This window comes from Acipenser ruthenus, chromosome 8, assembly GCF_902713425.1.
Source record: "Acipenser ruthenus chromosome 8, fAciRut3.2 maternal haplotype, whole genome shotgun sequence".
NCBI classification, from domain to species: Eukaryota; Metazoa; Chordata; class Actinopteri; order Acipenseriformes; family Acipenseridae; genus Acipenser; species Acipenser ruthenus.
In genome coordinates this window covers 46,937,340-46,955,834 of record NC_081196.1, presented here as the reverse complement: position 1 = coordinate 46,955,834, position 18,495 = coordinate 46,937,340, and the positions used below count along the sequence as shown (strand labels likewise).

Genomic DNA, 18,495 nt, shown 5'->3' with positions numbered 1-18,495 from the left:
CGCTATGCAGTTCCAATAGATATGGCATTATTTATGTCAGTAGCCTAAATACTCAGTTTGTGGATGTACAAATAATGAATGCTGTGAGCTTTATACAGCGACTCCCCAAACTTATGTCAAGTATCACTCCATCTGTACCTGCTTATGGGCTTGCATGCAAACTGGTCAAATTACTAAAAAGTTTCAGCAATGATGACAGTACTTTTACTGATGATTGTACTGTACAAGGAAAGCAGTACACACAAACTCTCTCTGATGATATGTACGTAACTGTCGTTAATTTTCTGGGACGTGAAAAATCCAGAAAAATTTAACTTCTATAGGAGAGCCATTATTAGACACACTATGTATCATTCTAGGAGCTATCACAGAGTAAAGAAAATAAATTAATTTACTGTTATGTACATTTCATCAGATTACACACTTAAGATGGGATATGTACTCTGGTTTGCAAAATTATCTCAAAAATGATTTCCATTACACGAGAGTAGATGTTAAAACTTCATGCTGATTTGAACTCGGCTCTCGCCAAGATAAGCACCAACTAAGACGTAGCTTTAGTGTAAACTAATGTGATCCATATGTATCTCCATCCATTTGCACCTCCTTCCATGATGATGTAGATATCCTTCTGTCTGGTGTTGATGGATGAAGTGTAATGCTGGCTCCAGGGATCAGCTTTTTGCCTCCCTAGCCCATCAGCACACACAACGGCTGCGATGCTGGCTCCGGGGATCAACCACAGTGCGGTCAACTGTCTGGATTGAGCTAAGTAGGGTACATCTCTGGAGTCTTCAAGTGGGCACCTTCCATCCTCTGTGTTTCGTCAACTAGCCCACGACACCTCAAGAAGGCTCGACGGTGATTCTGGCGTCCCAGCATCACCCCCCTCCGTCCCCCACTCAACTCGGCCCAGCTTATTTACCTGTACATCAGCTTTCCTTTCTATTGTGCTTGAGATCCCCAGCCAGAATCTTTCTGTCTCAACCACAGCCAGTTGCTGCTCCTCTCTGCTTCTTCAGATAAATTCTTCACTGTGCGACGCAACTCTTGGCCACTGAATCCGACATCTCTGAGAAACCGGGTTGTAGAGTGTGCCACAAATCCTCGACAACCCACCTCCACTGGGTAAACCTGGACTCTCCATCCTCGCTGTTCCGCTTCAGTAGCTAGTTGAGCATACCGCAGTTACTTCCTCTCATACGCCTCATCTACAGCATCCTCCCATGCACTGCTAACTCTACCAAGTGAACAAGGCATGCTGATCCACACCACAAGACAATATCTGGTCGAAGGTTAGTGGTGGCAATCTCAGGTGGAAAAATAAGCCGTTGACCAACATCTGCCAGCATTTTCCTGTCTCTAGCAGCTTCCAGTTGTCCTGGGCGAGGATTGGTTTTAACACCTTTTCTTGGTGGTTGCTCTCCTGGGCGGAGGAATGTTGTCTTTTGTGTGTAATGTTTTGATGGAACAGGTGGCAACTTATTGGTCGTGTCACGCTTGTCTTCCAATGCTAAGGCCAAACATCGCAGCACCTGGTCATGGCGCCAAGTAAACCGTCCTTGTCTAAGAGCCACTTTACATCCTGTCAAAATGTGCCGTAATGTTGTAGGTGATGAACACAAAGGACATGAGGGATCCTCTCCTACCCAGAGGTGTAGGTCCTGTGGTGATGGGAGAACATCATATGTTGACCTGATGAGGAAACTGATCCTGCTCTGTTCCATTGACCATAGGTCTTGCCAGCCAATCTTGCGTTGTTCCACACTCTCCCATCTCATCTTTTCTCCCTGCTTGGCCTAGGAAATGGCCATTATACATCTCATCCTCTCCTCCTGCTTTTGCACCTCGTTGACTACCAGCTTCCTCCGTTGAGCTGGGGCAGCCTTGTGCCATGTAGGAGGAGCTGAACTGAGACCAAGACCCCCTCTTCCATGCTGAACTTGCCCCATGATATCTCCAATTCGAAGGGCAGCCTTTGCATCCTCCATAGCTTTCTCTGCTGCCCACTTTCTTCCAGTTTTCAACACAGGTGCTGCCTCCCTTCCGCATTTGTCGTGTGAATCTACTAATGTAATTTCCAGTCTGACCTTGGTGCACTTAAACTCCTCGGTTAGAGCGGAGACTGGTAGCTGCAGTATTCCTTTACCATAAAGTCCCACTCTGCTGAGGCAGCGTGGAACTCCCAACCATTTCCTGATATATATGAACTGATTAAAGCTTCCATCTTCTCTACTGTTGTCAAAGAAACCTCGTACACAGTCAGTGGCCACAGCAACCTCGGCAGCAGACCAAACTGAAAGAGTTTTAGTTTGCCTGGTAAAGCGCTGCTGTCTATGCTCTTCAACCCTTCCACTGCTTGTTGTCTAACTTCTCCAACACGAACTGTATCATTTAGATCCCTGTCGTACCATCTTCCAAGACTCTTCACTGGCTTCTCAGACACTGTTGGTATTGCCTCACCATTAATGAAGAACATTTTATCTACTACTTTACCTTTAATTATAGAGATGCTCCTTGATTTAGTGGGCTTGAATTGCATTCGTGCCAATTCCATGTTATTGGTTAATTTGCCCAATAACCGATTAGTACAGGCTACTGTTGTAGTAATGGTTGTCATGTCATCCATATATGCTCGAATTGGTGGTAGTCGCATTCCAGAAGCCAAGTGCTCTCCTCCCACTACCCATTGCCCTAATGATTACTTCCACTGCCATGGTAAAAGCCAGTGGAGAAATGGTGCATCCTGCCATTATTCCAACTTCTAGGCATTGCCATGTAGTGCTGAATTCTGAAGTTGAAAAACTAAATTGCAAATCTTCAAAGTACGCTTTCACTAAGTTTGTTATTGTCATCGGTACACTGAAAAAATCAAATGCTGCACAAAGAAGTTCATGTGGCACTGAACCATATGCATTAGCCAAATCCAGGAATGTCACATGGAGCTCCTTCCTCTCCTTTTTAGCTGATTGAATTTGTTGCCAGATCACATTGATGTGTTCTAAGCATCCTGGGAAACCTGCTAATGCCCGTTTTTTGTATTGAAGTGTCAATGAAGCAGTTCTTTAATAGGTAAGTTCACAATCTCTGAGCAATAATGCTGAAGAAAATCTTGCCTTCTACGTTTAATAGGGAAATAGGGCGAAACTGACTGATGCTTGTAGAATATTTTTCTTTAGGTATAAAGACTTCACCTGCTCGGCTCCATGCTCTTGGTACAACCTTTTTTTCCCATGCCACTTTCATCAATTTCCGCAGGATTCGTAGAACTCCTGAAGCACTCTTGTACACTCTGTACGGAACTCGATTAGGCCCTGGAGATGATGAAGCCCTTGCTTTTTTCACAGCTTGCTCTACCTCTTTCCACTTAGGTGCACAGTCCTCCATTTGGTATTCTGGTGGATTGATAGGTGGGATGTCTGAAGGAAATGACATAGGCTCCTGCCTTTTTGAATCTATATGTGTTTCCTCCAAATATCTCTCCAGCTCAAACTTAAATGCTTTAGTGTGCCCTTCTTCTCACTAGTGAATAACTTCTTTACAAATTTAAATGGGTCTTTATGAAAGATGCAATTGCACAACCAACGAGTGTACATGCAGGGATGTTCTCTGTGCTTGCATTAACACGTTGCGGGAACATGGTGGTGTAATGCAATTTGCTGCAGATAATGCAGAAAGTGACAGTTCTGTACGGGACAACTTTATGAATGTCTGTTTGACACATTTCCATCATGTTGACCAAACTAGCACATTTGAAATGGTCATGCTTAGCAAAATAGTTAGATTATGTGTTTGTGTTGGTGTTTCAGAACATTACTTTATTTGTGAACAACCAAATGTTCATGAATTAAACTTGTAAATAAGCCAGACTACAAAAAAGGTTGAGCCTACTACTGTATATTGCGGATACAAACATTAGCCTATATCTGACAGTAGTCCCAAATGGAACTTTTCTTTTCTCAAATTTAACGTTACGTTTACTTTTCTCTGCCACTTAACTCTTATTGATAGTCACAAGACTTCTATATTTTGCTATATAATGGATCGATACAGTAGTTGAACATTACAATGGAAATTCCTGACCTATATTTCTACAACATGGATGTACTCTAAACAGTTAACAGATAGTATGGTGCTGTAAATCTAATACTGGTTAAAGCAGTTTGAGTGTTTACTGATGCAGGAAAATATGTATTGCCAAACATGTCATACAAATAAAACATCAGCGTTCTCAGTTGTGAATCAGAGTCAGACAGGATGGCTTAGTTGCCTGGGATGTAGTTTGCTGTTTGCTTGAACCTTTTCAAAGTATTTATTTTTTTCATAACATTTGAAAACATACAAAATGATGTACAAAAACCCCCCCACAAAGTTATAGACAAGCAAGATAGAATTTGTTTTACTAAAACCACCTCCTCTAATCGTCTTTGTGTTCATCTGTTTGGAATCGTATTTGCCTCCTCCACTCTTGACCCTGCAATAGGTTTTTCTTAAATAACTCTTAATTTTTAGTAAGGTCCTCTTATATACAATATGACAATTCTGTCCTTATCAAATGAGACAAGGCCACCGCTACCTACAGTTTAAATGTAAAAATCAGCAAAAAGAATATGACGCATTTTGTTCAAATTTTTACAATTTTATTTGATAATGGTACATGCTTCTTTTTGTTACTGCAAAATAAGACTACTTGTTTAAAGAATTTACATCAACAAAGAGGAACTTGGTGCAAAGTCTGTGACTGGGATCTGGTGCTACTGGAGAAACTCCTACAGGTGCAGGTCTGAGAATCTAAATGCCTTAGATATTCATTTATGTTTCTTACTAAGATTTGGGGGTGATCAGAAATTGTTTAACCATAGCAGCCCACAATACGTCAGGCTGGAATTCCTTACAGGCTTTAGTTATCGCAATCAATAAAACAAACAAAAAAAGTAAATGACAAGAACCAACAAACCTGTAAAGAACTGACCACTGTCTAATGCTGTTAATGTGTTTTCAGAAGTGCACGGTGCTGTGGCAAAACAGATTCAAGCCAAGTGGTGGTAATGGTCCTAGCATCCTCCCAGCTGTACTTTGGAGTGTAACCAAAATCCCTTTGTGCTTTTTTATAGGTGAAGCTAAACTGCGTGTTGAGCATGATGAGAAGCTGGCGATTCATTCTGGGAGTGTACTTCACAAAAGGTTTCAGAAAGACCTGCACCATCTCCAGAAAGAGTGTGAGTAACAACAGCAGTGGCAGAGGGAGAGCGAGCCTCTCCTGAATCCCGAACCCCAATGGCTTTAACACCACATGGTTGAAATCTGAGTAGCTTACATGTGGAGTGTCATCTGAGATGAAGTAGAACCTACCACCAATCAAGGCAGCTTTCTTGGGATCCCTCATAGCTTTGGCTGCTAAAATATGGGCCCAGGCTACATTACCTACGTACACTGGGTTCACAACAGACTCCTTTTTGGAGCTACGTAATAATATGTCCCCGTTTCTGATTCCGTCATCCATGTGGCCCAAAAGGAAGTTACAGCCTTCCCCATAGATGTACATGGGCCGCAGGGCACATGTCACCATTTTGTCTTGACTTCTGAGAACCTCCCCATTGACCTGTAGAACCAACTGTTCAGCTTGGAACTTGGTCTTGCTGTAGGGAAATTTTAAGGAGCATGAATAAACTGTGTCTTCATTCCCATTGATCACAGGGTCTCCTCGGGTGTTTGGACCTGCCACCTCAATGCTGCTGGTGTAGATGAAGGTTTTCACATTCTCTTGTATACAGGCTTCCAGCAAGAACTGGGTACCTTGAATGCAGAACAGGAACAAGTCCTATTAGCATTTCCCTTCTTTAACATAAACACTGCATTTATTTTTACAATTAGCTACAAACGGTATGTAGCTGAAATGTTTTCATCACCCCTAGCCCATCACTGCTCCTTGCTTCATAGCACTGTTGAATAATAACTGTGACGTTAACAAGACAAGTTAGACCTGACCAAGGACATTTTAGGTTGTATGTCTGCAGAGCAATCCTTTATAAATATATTTAATATATAGGCAATACTCCATGAATGTTTTAGGAGTATATTAATAAACTCCACAAATAAAAGTTGGCTGAAAAAAACAGTTGAATACTCATGATTGATATAATCCCAGAAATTGGAAGCATTCTTTTTATGCAACATGTACACGTAAATTAAAATGAATCAGCATCATTTCGAGAATTACTTTCTCAGCACAAGGTCCTCCTCTGCTGAGCAACACAGAGTCATTTAGAAACGTGTGATTTGCCAGGTCATTCTGTGTTGGATTGGGATAAACCCCAGTGGAAGAGAAGGAGATAATAGAAATGATTAAACACATGCTCGATCTGAGTTGCATGTCCATAACTTCAAAAACACTCAATCATAGATTCTACAAAAACAAAAGTCAATTTACAAAACACTTAACAAACATGAGTGGATTTATCAGTGTATTATAGGATCTGTATTTTGTACCTTTTACATTCACTTCTTTTAGTTCCCGTTCGTCTATAGCTCCAGTGACATCAATGAGCGAAGCTGTGTGGATCACAAGGCTGACATGCTGGCATGCTTTCTTGAGGAGCTCTGCATCTCTGATATCCCCCTCAAACACAGTCAGCTTGGCTTGGCCACGAAACTCTGGAAAAAACACAAACAAAGTAATAAATAAAGAAATAAAAACAACATACCTATTTGCTTGCTCCAGCATTTGTATGTACTGTGTACAGCACATTTCATGAGTCTGAATCCACATCCACTCATACAAAGGTATTGCTGACACACCTTGTTGAGGATGGTCAACTAGAACAGTATGCTTGGAACATACATACAACAGACTCATTTATTTTTAATTTTTGTAATACTGCAAGTATATAGTTTCCCCAGCTTGAGTGAGGTGCTAGCACAGGCAACAACATGGCTGGACAATCTGTGGTGTGAATGTTTTTAATAAAACAATATCTGTGGATGATTTCAGTCAGAGCTGAATTCCAGGGTGTTGTTGAAGTAGACAGTAGTCTTCAGTGTAACAGAAGTCAGTGAATCGGGGTCAGTTCTGAAAAGAGCTGGACCCTTTGATTTTATGAGATAGGAAGTGTTTCTCTTTAACATTTAAATTCCTTGCCTCACTTGAAATAATAATAAAAAAAGTTTAATTATATTATTTAAACTGTGACAATCTTCTAGAAGGTAGCTTAAAAACAAAACATTAAACAAGCAATACATTCAAGCAATAAGTAAAAAAAAAAAAAAAAACATACTGTATCACGTAAACTATTTTGAAAATCGTAGTATTAGCAGTTGCCTGTGTGTGACGTTTTTATTGCGCACCCTTAAGTTTTGAAAACAGTGTAACTCTGAGGCGGTACGATACAAAATGCCAATTCCAGGTGTTTTGAAAACAGTAACAAAATAACAACACAAAAGGGTTTTCATTACCTTCCAAAGATTCAAGTATATCAGTCCTGACGCGCCTGTCAAGGAGCCTGATCTCTGCAAGCTCATCCTCCTGCAGCAGAAGCTGGATAATTCTTTGTCCCAGGAATCCAAACGCTCCAGTAATGAGACAAACTTCCCCAGCAAGAGACATGACGTGTGGGATACAAATTCCCTCTTCAAATAACAGTTTATTGAAACTAGCTACTGAAAGTGAACTGGAACAAAGTGTGACTGCGCTTAAAAACTGGATAACTTGGACCCGGAATATATACTGTGACGTCTGTCAGCGACATATCCGTGTTTGACCTTGGGCACGTATTACTAGTACGTTAAGTCAAGGCGTCCTAGACAAAAATGTGGATTAATTAACTGAATGGGGAGAAAGAGAGTGATCATGCTTGATACCAGAGTCGTTTGATAAGTATCTTAGTCCTGCTTCTTTGAAAAATAATAGTTTTGACTAATATAACAAACATATTAGCCTTGGATTTTTTTTTTTTTCAGAATGGGCTGTAAGTCACATTATCATGTTATTTTATCATTTGTAATGCTATCCTTCAGAGTAATGCATTCCTTGGAGGTCATGCAGACAAGGATTGTGTGATGCATTATCAACTACCTTATCATGTCGCCAAGCCAATGTCATCCCTACTGATAAAAGACAAGACTTTTTTTTTTTTGCTGACCTTCCAACTGGCCATTTTCCATAGCAACATGGTACTGCACAGTGGAAAGGGAGAGACAGTGAAAATGTAATTGCAGAAGTGAAATTCTGCAGTACTGTTGTGTGCAGGCATGCAGAAGATTTTACAATTAGCCTACTGGAACCCGCACAATGACAGCTCAATCCAACTCTTCTCCCTTACAGAGAATTTAATGTTAAATAACTGTATATATGTTGTACTGTGTTACCTTTGTCATTGATGTTTTTTGTTTTGTTGTTGTTGAAAGTATTCTGTAAATGTATTTGTGTTAGTTACAAAAATGTTGAATTGATCTCATCTTAGGGAAACAAAATGGTCCATACTTATGTATTTTGACACAAAATGAAGGCAGCATTCTGTTTGTATGAAGATTATTAACTCCAAGTTAGATACAGACGTTAAGGCTACAGATACAACATGGATAAGTGGTAACTTTTTTTGAAGCCACTTTGCGAATTGCACAGCCACTTTCATAATCCCACATATGATATGGCCTCATGAAAGCCATGTCTGCATGCTTGCCAAATTCAGACATATTTGGGCAGCAGTGTGGAGTAGTGGTTAGGGCTCTGGACTCTTGACTGGAGGGTTAGGGGTTCAATCCCAGGTGGAGGACACTGCTGCTGTACCCTTGAGCAAGGTACTTTACCTAGATTGCTCCAGTGAAAACCCAACTGTATAAATGGGTAATTGTATGTAAAAATAATGTGATATCTTGTAACAATTGTAAGTCGCCCTGGATAAGGGCATCTGCTCAGAAATAAATAATAACAGTCGGCAATAGAGAGTCTACTACTGGCATGTACTTTGTACAAAGTTAATATGGATGAAGCTGAAGTTTCAGTCTTCGTTCAACAAATAAAGTGCAAATTGATTGGGGGGGACAAGAGGATACTAACTCGGCAATGGTAAGTTATTTACTAGCTTTCTTTTTATTTAATAATTGCTTAAAATGTAATATTACTGTGTTCTCGCTGGTTTGGTGACATGCCTGTTGCTTTTTAAAGTGCAATCACTGCAGATATATGTAAATGTATTTTTTTTGTCTACTTCAAACATTTTATCATTTCTTGTGATGTCAGACCTTTGGTCATTGCCCGTCCACCCTAAGTTGGGGCCCACCCAAATTTCCAAGTCTAGCTATGCCACTGATCTACAGATGTACCTGTTAACAAGTATGCCACTTGTTTATATACTTGCTCTGCCTGGGCTCAATTGTATATAGTTATAAAATATTTAAAGAGACATTGTGCTTTGTAAATAAACATGCAGAAAAGTGCTTAACCTGCCTACTATTTTACAGCCATTAAAGGCTGGACCACAACACTGCCTGCTCAGTCACATTTTTAAATGTCAGTTTTTCGTTAAGTATATGAAAAACTATAAAGCGGTATCTAATTCACAGACAAGCAAGGTTTTTTAGAAACAAAATCAAATATCTTGAAATACGGTTATCCTAGTCATGCAACGTATATTTCATCATTTTTGTGCGTCAGCTTCAGCTAAATGTTGGTTCAAAGTGTATGTAATTGATGTTAGACGGGATTCATTGATACTCTTCATTAAGATTGGCTGTATTTAATAAAATTATATTATATATATATATATATATATATATATATATATATATATATATATATATATATATATGCTTTTGGTTTATGTAGAAATACAAAGAAAGATGACATTTTGTTTTAACACTATGAATAATTTCTTAATATATGTAATACAAAAACCTTTATTTTAAAGAAGAATGAGCAGTGTTACCACAACAAATCCCACAATGTTACAGTAAAGTTACAATTAAGTCAGCTGATATTAAATTAAGCCTGGATATCCACACAGCTAACAAAGTCAATCACAAAAATGTCTTTGTTCCCCCAGTACCCAAAGAGTGACTGTTTTGAAAGCTGTCCAAACCGAATCTTCTCCAACCCTCCACCCCCCAACTCCACCCCAGAGTCTATACTGTCTCAGCTCTTGGTGGACAGGGGGCACTCTTGTGTTTGTGAATCCACGGTGTCCTCTGGTGGATGTACAATTAAGGAGCAAGCCCGAATACCCCCAAGAGGTTCCAGGACATCAAACACTTTTTCCCACTCATCCTTCTCGGGGTCATAGCACTGGACTATCTCCACCATACATCGGCTGTTCCACGAGTAACCCCCAATCACATAGATCTTGCTCTTGAACACTGCCACCCCCACATCGCTCTGCCCGCTCAGCATGGGTGCAATGGCTGTCCACTGGTCTGTTCCTGGACAGTAATATTCACAGCTGAGCACATCATCGTAGTCGTTGGTGCCCCGGAAGTGGTTTCCTCCAATGACATAAAGGCGGTCCTCAATGGTGCACATGCAGTGAAGTCCTCGAAGGGTGGACATGTCTGCTTTGCGGCTCCAAGTGTTGGTGTCAGGATCATAACAGGTCAGTTCTTTCTGGAACGTGTCATGTGTTATGCCTCCTAAATTAGAAAAAGATAGTTTCTTAGGACTGATCTAGTACTAACTAGTTATCTGACAAGTTAATACTGTTTTAAGATCGTCAGCTAAATGGGCATAATTGGCATTTATATTCAATACACTATGGAATTATAAAAGTATGTAATTATACCCAAATACCCAACCAGGAACTAGTAGGTAAACAAACGCACATGTACACAATCCATTCCGCTAGAAACACAAAAATACTAAATATAGTTAGCATGGTGAGACTTTATATATTTTAAATTAGGATATTTATTTTCATTTTATTTTGATAATTTTAGAGCAGACCGTATCTATTTTACAGGTACAGGGGAGGAAGATTAGGCTGATAGCTGTGTAAGTCCGTAACTGCATTTAGTACTGGTAGTAGTTATTTTGCCTTCTGGCCATGCACTGACAGAGTCATGCATTTGTGTTAAAAAAAAAAAAAAAAAAAAACTTTGGGATAAATGTATCAGGGTCATTACTGCCACGTGGACTTGAGCCAATAGTTTTGTAACACAAAAGCATTTGAAGATTTTGCAGATGAAAACCTTAAAGATATACAAGCCACTGTAAAGACTGTAGTGGGCTGAGATAAAAAATAAAAAGTATTTATTTTCCTGATTAGACTACCCAAGAACCACACTCTTCTATGGCAAATTACATACCAAAACGATGTGCATCATTCATTTAATTAAGCAGGGTATCTGGGATCGGGTATGAATACTTCAGGAATAAACTACACTAAACTAAACGTTTCAGCCTGGTTTACTGATCTCGATCACAAAATTCAAAACAACTACCAAATACAAATACAGTAACCATAAATAATTTGTATATAGAGCTTTGTACTGCACTCCATGAAAAATAAGTGGCTATTCTTTGAACTTCACATATATTGTGAAGTTCATCTTGTCATTGAATAAAGATCAAACAGAGTATTATTATTATTTATTTATTAGTAGATGCCCTTATCCAGAGTGACTTACAATTGTTACAAGATATCACATTATTTTTACATACAATTACCCATTTATACAGTTGGGTTTTTACTGGAGCAATCCAGGTAAAGTACCTGGCTCAAGGGTACAGCAGCAGTGTCCCCCAGCTGGGATTGAACCCACAACCCTCTGTTCAAGAGTCCAGAGCCCTAACCACTACTCCACACTGCTGCCCTTGAGTATCTGCAATATCTCCAAAATATAGTGATAGTGGTCACTCTGAAAGCAGTTTGTGGCTGAATGACTCAATTTTAATACACTGATGATAAAAATCTCCTTCAGTTTCAGGAAAGGAAGTGGTAAGAGCATTACAAAAACAGCAGAGGCACCTATTGTATTGACCAGCTGAGCTCTGTATACTTGCATACCCACATTGTCAAGGTATATTAAAACATTTCATAAGCAGTGCTTGAACTTGAATTGTGATGTAAAAAATGTGTGTCTCAATGGGCAGAAGGATATTGCTTTGACCAGTGCTCTGGCATGTTTTTAAAGCTAAATAATATTTCAATCATTAATAGCAAATTTGCTGATAGTAAAAATAAGTAAAAGATTTGGGGTAAAAAGTAACCAGTGGAATCGATACATTATCTGAACATAATGCTGTCTTTAAATGGTTGCAAATAAATATGTTATTGTAAACAGATATATACATTATACATTCTTACTGTCCTGGTCACACATTCAACTCAAGGTTACCTACCTGAGATGTACATTAACTCTCCGTGAACTGTTCCAGCATGTCCATAATGGGGTTCGCTTATTGGAGCCACACATGTCCACTCATTATTGCGAAGGTTGTAGCATTCTACGCTAGCTGTGGAGCACAAGAGGAAAGTGTATCATAATGCTGTTAACAGCCAATACGATTCTATGTATTCAATAGGAAGCATTTTATGGTTGTAATTGATATAGAAAGATTGTATAGTACCAGAATTATTGGCAGTAAAATTAGGTGTAGCTTACCTATCTCGCCTGTTGTGTTCCTTCCACCCACTGCATACAGTTTTCCTTTCAAGGCACTCAAGTGGAAAAAGGTCCTCTTCTCATTAAGGGAGGCCACCTGCAACCACCTGTTAAAGCGAGGGTCATATCTATAGACACTGTCCACTGCTGTCTTCCCCTTGGTGTCATAGTTGCTCTGCCCACCCACAATGTAGAGGAAGTTGCCAATCACAGCGATGCCATGCTGGTACCTTGGCACATCCATTGGCTTCAGGGCCTTCCAATTCTTGGTTTCTTCATCAAACAACCGTAGCTCTTTGCTGACCACTAGCTGTTGGCGTAGTACTCCCCCTAAGGTGACCAGGTGGTTGGCATCAGAGCGAATGCGCGTTCTCTCTGTCTGCATGATGGGCTGCATGTAGGGCATCATCTGGTAGTTGCTTGCCTCCAGGAGCAGGTTGACACAGGCTGCGTCCGCCCGCAGGAAGTCTGCTTCATCGGATATTTGCAGCAGCTCACTGGGCGTCATGAGCGGGAAACGGATGTTCTTCATGAGCTTGTAGGTGTGTGCTTTGCGGGATTCGTCATGCTTTAGCCAATCACAGGTGTGTTTGAAGAGCTCCATCTCAGTGCAATTCTTCAGGTTGTCACTGGCCAGAGCATGGGCCATGCTATCCTCGGACAACTGCAGGTATTGCCCTTCCTTCAACAGAACTGAGAAGTTCCTGAGGACAAACTCATTGATGAAGCTGCTCACTTCTGTAAGGTGGTAGATGCTAGCGATTCGGCCCACTTCCACACAGTTGTCTGTCGTAACCTGAAGAGACACACAATTAAAACATGTAAGTGCAGTTTTTCACTAAAAGGAAACTTAAATATAATAAATATGATGCATGGACAAATACTGGTAAATACAAATAACATTACTGTAATTTTAGCAGCTTTAATTATTGGTGCATTGGTGCCTAACTAAAATACAGGATGAAAAGCATTTATTCACACAGTTATGGTATCAGACACTGTGGTACAACAAGAAATACAGTAATTACAAATCAAGTGATCACAAGACACTTTCATGAATCATCCTTTCCTGTGGTATATTTACCTCACTTGTAAGCAGTTCTTTACAGAAGTCTAGCACAGGCATGATCTGCAGAAAGCTTGCTGCTTCTAATGTGTCCTGGAGGTTGTCCATATTGAGGGCGACTTTTGCTGTGTAAATAAAGTCTATTATGTTCTTCAGCCCGACACGACTCAGCCCTTGAAGCTTGATTGTTTTTAGCTCCTGTTCCTTCATGCCACCTTTGAGTCCAAAACAGTCAGGGGAAACATATTCAATACAAAGCATATACCATATTATGCTATAGCGCAATTAAGAGGATGTGACAGAAATAAACAATAAACAGAATATGTATATTGAAATGTTTTTCTGCAACTACATATTTTTTTTTTATCCACCTGTAATCTTTAAACACTCAATAGTACTAAAGTGAAACTTGGTAATACAGTTATACAGGTGTTTGTTGGGTAAAATCACATGCTGAAATATAGGTGACCTTTTATGAAGCATATTTTCCACTGAAAAGGACAAGGATACCACATCCCTTCTGCGGATGTGCTACAATATGTATCGTTTGATATCCTGTCATTTGTTTACTCAGAGGGAGTCTTCAATTCTGCTTTAAAGCTCATTATTTAAAACAAATTTAGAGCACGCTGACTTATTCTGTTCATATATTTATATAACTTTGCTGGACACACTGTATTATTCTTGGTTTTTCTAGTAGAAGCATTCAGAAAGGAGAAGATGTATGTGCAAGCATGTTTTCATAAAGACAGACCAGAGCTCATAAGCACAACATTGAAAAGAAGAGGACCTGTGAACATTGCCTTGAAGTAGTCACTGGAAGAAGCCATGAGCACTCTGTGGACAGGGAATGACTCAGATCCTTCTCCTGACACCAGGACCACGTCACAAAGGGTTTCATCAGAACGAAACTGGTCAAAACTCTGATAGAAGAAGAGTGTTAGAACATCACTATCAGATTGTTCCAATCTAATCTGTGTTATGTTGAGCTTTACTTACAGTGTATTTGTTTCCATATTCTTGATTTGCGTCATATTTCAAGTTGTTTGTTGTTTATTGTCAAATGTATTGTGGAATAGGACACTAGACACTGTTAACCTTGATTAAACAAACATGGGACTCAGCAATTAAATATTTAACATCTCATGACCTTCCCTGGGATTGATAAGAAATATTGTACACATCCCTATTCATGAAGAAAGATAAAGATTATCAAAATGTGTTGAAGATGAATATGGATTGGTGGGTGGGTTACTTGAACCTTGAAATCAGTCATTGGTGTATTAGCACGGCAAGGTAAGTGTTCAGCTCACTGAATCCGCAGTTTCCAATTTGTACAGTATGTGTGTAGTGTTGGAATACAAATAAATACATTTTGCGATACCTGTAAAGCAGCTGAGCCATGAGCATCACTGCTGAAGATTCTGGTGCCCCTGTTACTCTTCCTGGTCTGGGGCTTGCTGACTGCTGACGTCCTCCTGCGGCTGACCCAGGAGAGTTTACAGACAAGTTTGTCTTCTTCCCTGTGGACGGGGAAACATTTGGATGTCAAACCTGTGTATGAATCATATATCATACTGTACTATGTGATCCACAGCAAATTAGAACACTGTACTATGTGATCTACAGTAAGTTATAGCACTGTAATATCTGATCTGAAACAAAAAACATATTGGAAATATGAAAAAACGCCAAGTTATCAAAAGTGCCCAGCCATTTAACGTAGGGATATCAAAAACACAAGGAAAGTTTCAAGAAGCCATTGGGGCAACCTTGCCCAGCACAAAGCAAATAGGCACAACTGTAAAACCAATGGGGGCCAAGGTTGCCCCAATTGTTTCTTCTAAGCTGTATCAAAAACACAAGCTAAGTTAGAAGAAACAATTGGGGCAACCTTGGCCAGCACAAAGCAAATAACTGTCAAGCGTTGGGGGCCAAGGTTGCCTCAATTGTTTCTTCTAACTTAGCTTGTGTTTTTCATGCATTTAATCGGTTTCTATTGTGCATGAAAAACACAAGCCAAGTAGAAACAATTGGGGCAACTATGTGATCTATAGTAAGTTATAGCACTGGACCTGAACCTTTCAAAAAGCAGCAACAAAAGCGGATGAGCATGTGACAGAGAGCAACTGACCCTTTAGTGGAGACTTTTGTTGTTCAATGTTTGGTGAAATACGCACAATGTGATGCAGACAGAAAAAAAAGCCATTTATGTTGTTGTTTCACCCCTATACATCCATTATATGTATACATGTCCTATATACATGAAATATGAAAACAATATTAGCAACACAAACTGTAATACTGTAACACTTACGTCATATTGTCTTTTCCCTCTGGTAACCCCTTCAGTAAAGGATCCTAGTAAGAAGGGAAATGTAACTGAAACTGAAATTAAATTGGAAGCAGATGTGCACTGCACAGTATGTGAAAGTGCAAGATAACAATATTTCAGTATGTACTATTTCAATACAGATTAGAAGATACATTAGGGGATCTTATTAAGAACAGCTTAAAATAGCACATAGAGCAGTGTCAGAAAAGTACTGGCAATTAGGACTGTCCAAGAATAGAAAGGATTGGGGTTAGGAAATAAAACCTGATGACTTAATCATAAGTATGGATAGCAAAGAGTTCACAACCCAAAATGTTTTAGAAAATACTGCAAAGAATCCGCCATTTTCTAATAAATGGCCACACACAATATTTCTGCTTGATCTGGCTTGACTTGTTCTTGATGTAATGTTCTTAATACAGTATGATAAGTGATAAAGAAAGTGTTCCTGGTAAAATGTTCCATGCTGAAATTTGATTTGAATAATTTATCTTTATCTGTTAAAAAGTCGTTTTTGTTACTTTAGTATTTGAAAAAAAATTGTTATAATTAAAACATTAAATCATTAAAATATAATTCACAGATCTTTGAATTTGAGACAGCGGTTTGAGCATGTATGCACAGTAAATATGCTACCTAGAATCATTCTGTGTATGTATATTTATACACATTTTTTTTCTGTACATATTCTTCAACAGTTCAAAGAACATTTTTGTTAAAGACAACTGCAACTAAGAGGTCTTACTTTTAGAAGTGACAGTTGTTTCCTGTTGGGTAAGCAGCAATAACCAAACAGGAGCCATTTTTATTGACTTTCAAAAGGCAACATCGCTGGCTGTGTTTAGGTTGTCAAACAAAGTCGCTGTAGCTTCGCAACATCAAAAGTCAGTGATAAAAACAAACCTATATAACTGTGGTAAGTATAACTGAAATTATATTGTATGTAATTAATATACAGTGGTAACATAAATAGTTTGGTATTTCATTATTTGATAGTTAAAATAAAAACTAAATCAAACGCAGATTTCTACCTTAATACATGTCATGCAAATGTTTTTAAATAACAAAAAACAAAATCTTTGTTAAAATCTTTGAACTTACCTGTCTTTATATTTCAAGGGAAAAAAAAAAAAAAACTTCATTTGATGACAGCTTTTTGCACATGAACATGAACACGAGCTTCCCTGCACATTGTTCTATACCTTGTGTAAGATGTTGCAGACTCTGTTAAGCAGAACTGTTTCAGTATACAAGTAGCTAAACCACAACCATTTAGACTTCCTGTCCTTTCTGCACAGCCTGAGCTAAAAGAAGAAGTGTAATGCAGAAAAACAGAACTGCAAAAAAAAAAAAAAAGAATAAAAATAAACCTGAGCATGCTTGACTATGAAACAATATCTTGTTGGATTACAGTTTATTCATGATATAAATCTACTGGATTTGACTGCACTGACCTTCAGTAACAGTATTTATTTTTACTTCTATTTTAAATGTATTTATGTACTTTATTTTTAAAAGCAGTATAAATGTTTTAAATAAAATGTGCGACTGAACAGCCTGTATTTTGTAGCTCTTTCAAGGTGAATGCCTTTCTCTGCTGTAGGTTTTTAAAATGTGTAATTAAAGTTATTGTAATTAGAGCACATTGGTTAATTTTAGAACATGACTATAACCCAGACTGTTAACAATGAAGGTGTTTTAATGTTAATCTTTTTGTCCTTTGTTATGCGCATAAAAAAGGAACTATTTGCAAAATTTGAGTCAAGCCAAAAGGATAGTTATTTACATAATATAGCAAGTGGGTGTAGTACTGTTGCTTTCATGCATGGCACTGTAACTGGGTTATGCCAAGAATGCATTAGCACTTTTTGACATTGTTTAACATACATAACTTTATGTATTAGTACGAACATTAGGTAAGTTCACAGTCAAATCAGATAAAAACTTGGATAATAATGAAATCGGTGGAAAGTCCTCTTGAACAAGTGAAACGGGACAGAAAGCCCCGGATAACAGGTGACTACTGCAGAATAGACCAGAATAATTATTAAACTAACCTTTTTACTATGTTGTGGTCCCCACAAAATGACTGACAGTGAATTGAGTGAGAAACAACTTTACCACAAAGCACGTGTATCAAACTGTTGTACAGCATGTGAACTGTACTGCATACTCGTAATACTACTACAGCTACTACTAAAACAACAATAATATTATAAGCATATTAGTATTCTGCTGCAGTCACCTGCTGGTCAACAAAGGACTTACTTCTGATTTCTCTAGTCTGAAGGGTCTCAAGTCCAATTTCAATTAGGTCGGATGGGATGATTGGACCAATTCCCTTATGGGAACAAATTACCAAATGTCATTTTCTCAAGCCTCATTGGAGTCATGAAAGTTTATGCACGCCACAATATTTGGCAACCAAAAATGAAATATTTGCAGTGTCTAGACTAGCCATCTTTGAAACACTGTTCAATCATTGTGAAAGTGAACAGACATA

The 18,495-nt window shown here is 38.8% G+C and overlaps 2 protein-coding genes across 2 annotated transcripts; both read right to left on the bottom strand.

Annotated features, from left to right (window-relative positions):
• Nucleotides 1–4,618: 4,618 nt before the first annotated feature.
• On the bottom strand, nt 4,619–7,734 carry LOC117406856 (3 beta-hydroxysteroid dehydrogenase/Delta 5-->4-isomerase-like). The gene is made up of 3 exons (XM_034011206.3): nt 7,453–7,734; nt 6,490–6,654; nt 4,619–5,796 (listed from the first exon to the last, which is right to left on the bottom strand). Exons 1-3 carry the CDS (start codon nt 7,601–7,603, stop codon nt 4,988–4,990), a joined length of 1,125 nt encoding a protein of 374 aa, XP_033867097.3. The 5' UTR covers nt 7,604–7,734; the 3' UTR covers nt 4,619–4,987.
• A 2,144-nt stretch (nt 7,735–9,878) lies between these two features.
• LOC117407109 (kelch-like protein 13) lies at nt 9,879–17,190 on the bottom strand. The gene is made up of 8 exons (XM_034011745.3): nt 17,094–17,190; nt 15,975–16,018; nt 15,042–15,180; nt 14,448–14,580; nt 13,676–13,872; nt 12,592–13,387; nt 12,329–12,442; nt 9,879–10,620 (listed from the first exon to the last, which is right to left on the bottom strand). Exons 2-8 carry the CDS (start codon nt 15,977–15,979, stop codon nt 10,130–10,132), a joined length of 1,875 nt encoding a protein of 624 aa, XP_033867636.3. The 5' UTR covers nt 15,980–16,018; nt 17,094–17,190; the 3' UTR covers nt 9,879–10,129.
• Nucleotides 17,191–18,495: the final 1,305 nt, after the last annotated feature.

Coding starts and splice junctions, on each gene's coding strand:
- LOC117406856 (XM_034011206.3), bottom strand. CDS start 7,603: ATGTCTCTTGCTGGGGAAGTTTGTCTCATTACTGGAGCGTTTGGATTC. Junction 6,655..7,452: donor TATACTTGAATCTTTGGAAG/GTAATGAAAACC, acceptor TGTTTTTTCCAG/AGTTTCGTGGCCAAGCCAAG. Junction 5,797..6,489: donor AAAAGAAGTGAATGTAAAAG/GTACAAAATACA, acceptor TCTGCATTCAAG/GTACCCAGTTCTTGCTGGAA.
- LOC117407109 (XM_034011745.3), bottom strand. Junction 14,581..15,041: donor ATGGCTCAGCTGCTTTACAG/GTATCGCAAAAT, acceptor TTCTTCTATCAG/AGTTTTGACCAGTTTCGTTC. Junction 13,873..14,447: donor CTTCAAGGCAATGTTCACAG/GTCCTCTTCTTT, acceptor TTGGACTCAAAG/GTGGCATGAAGGAACAGGAG.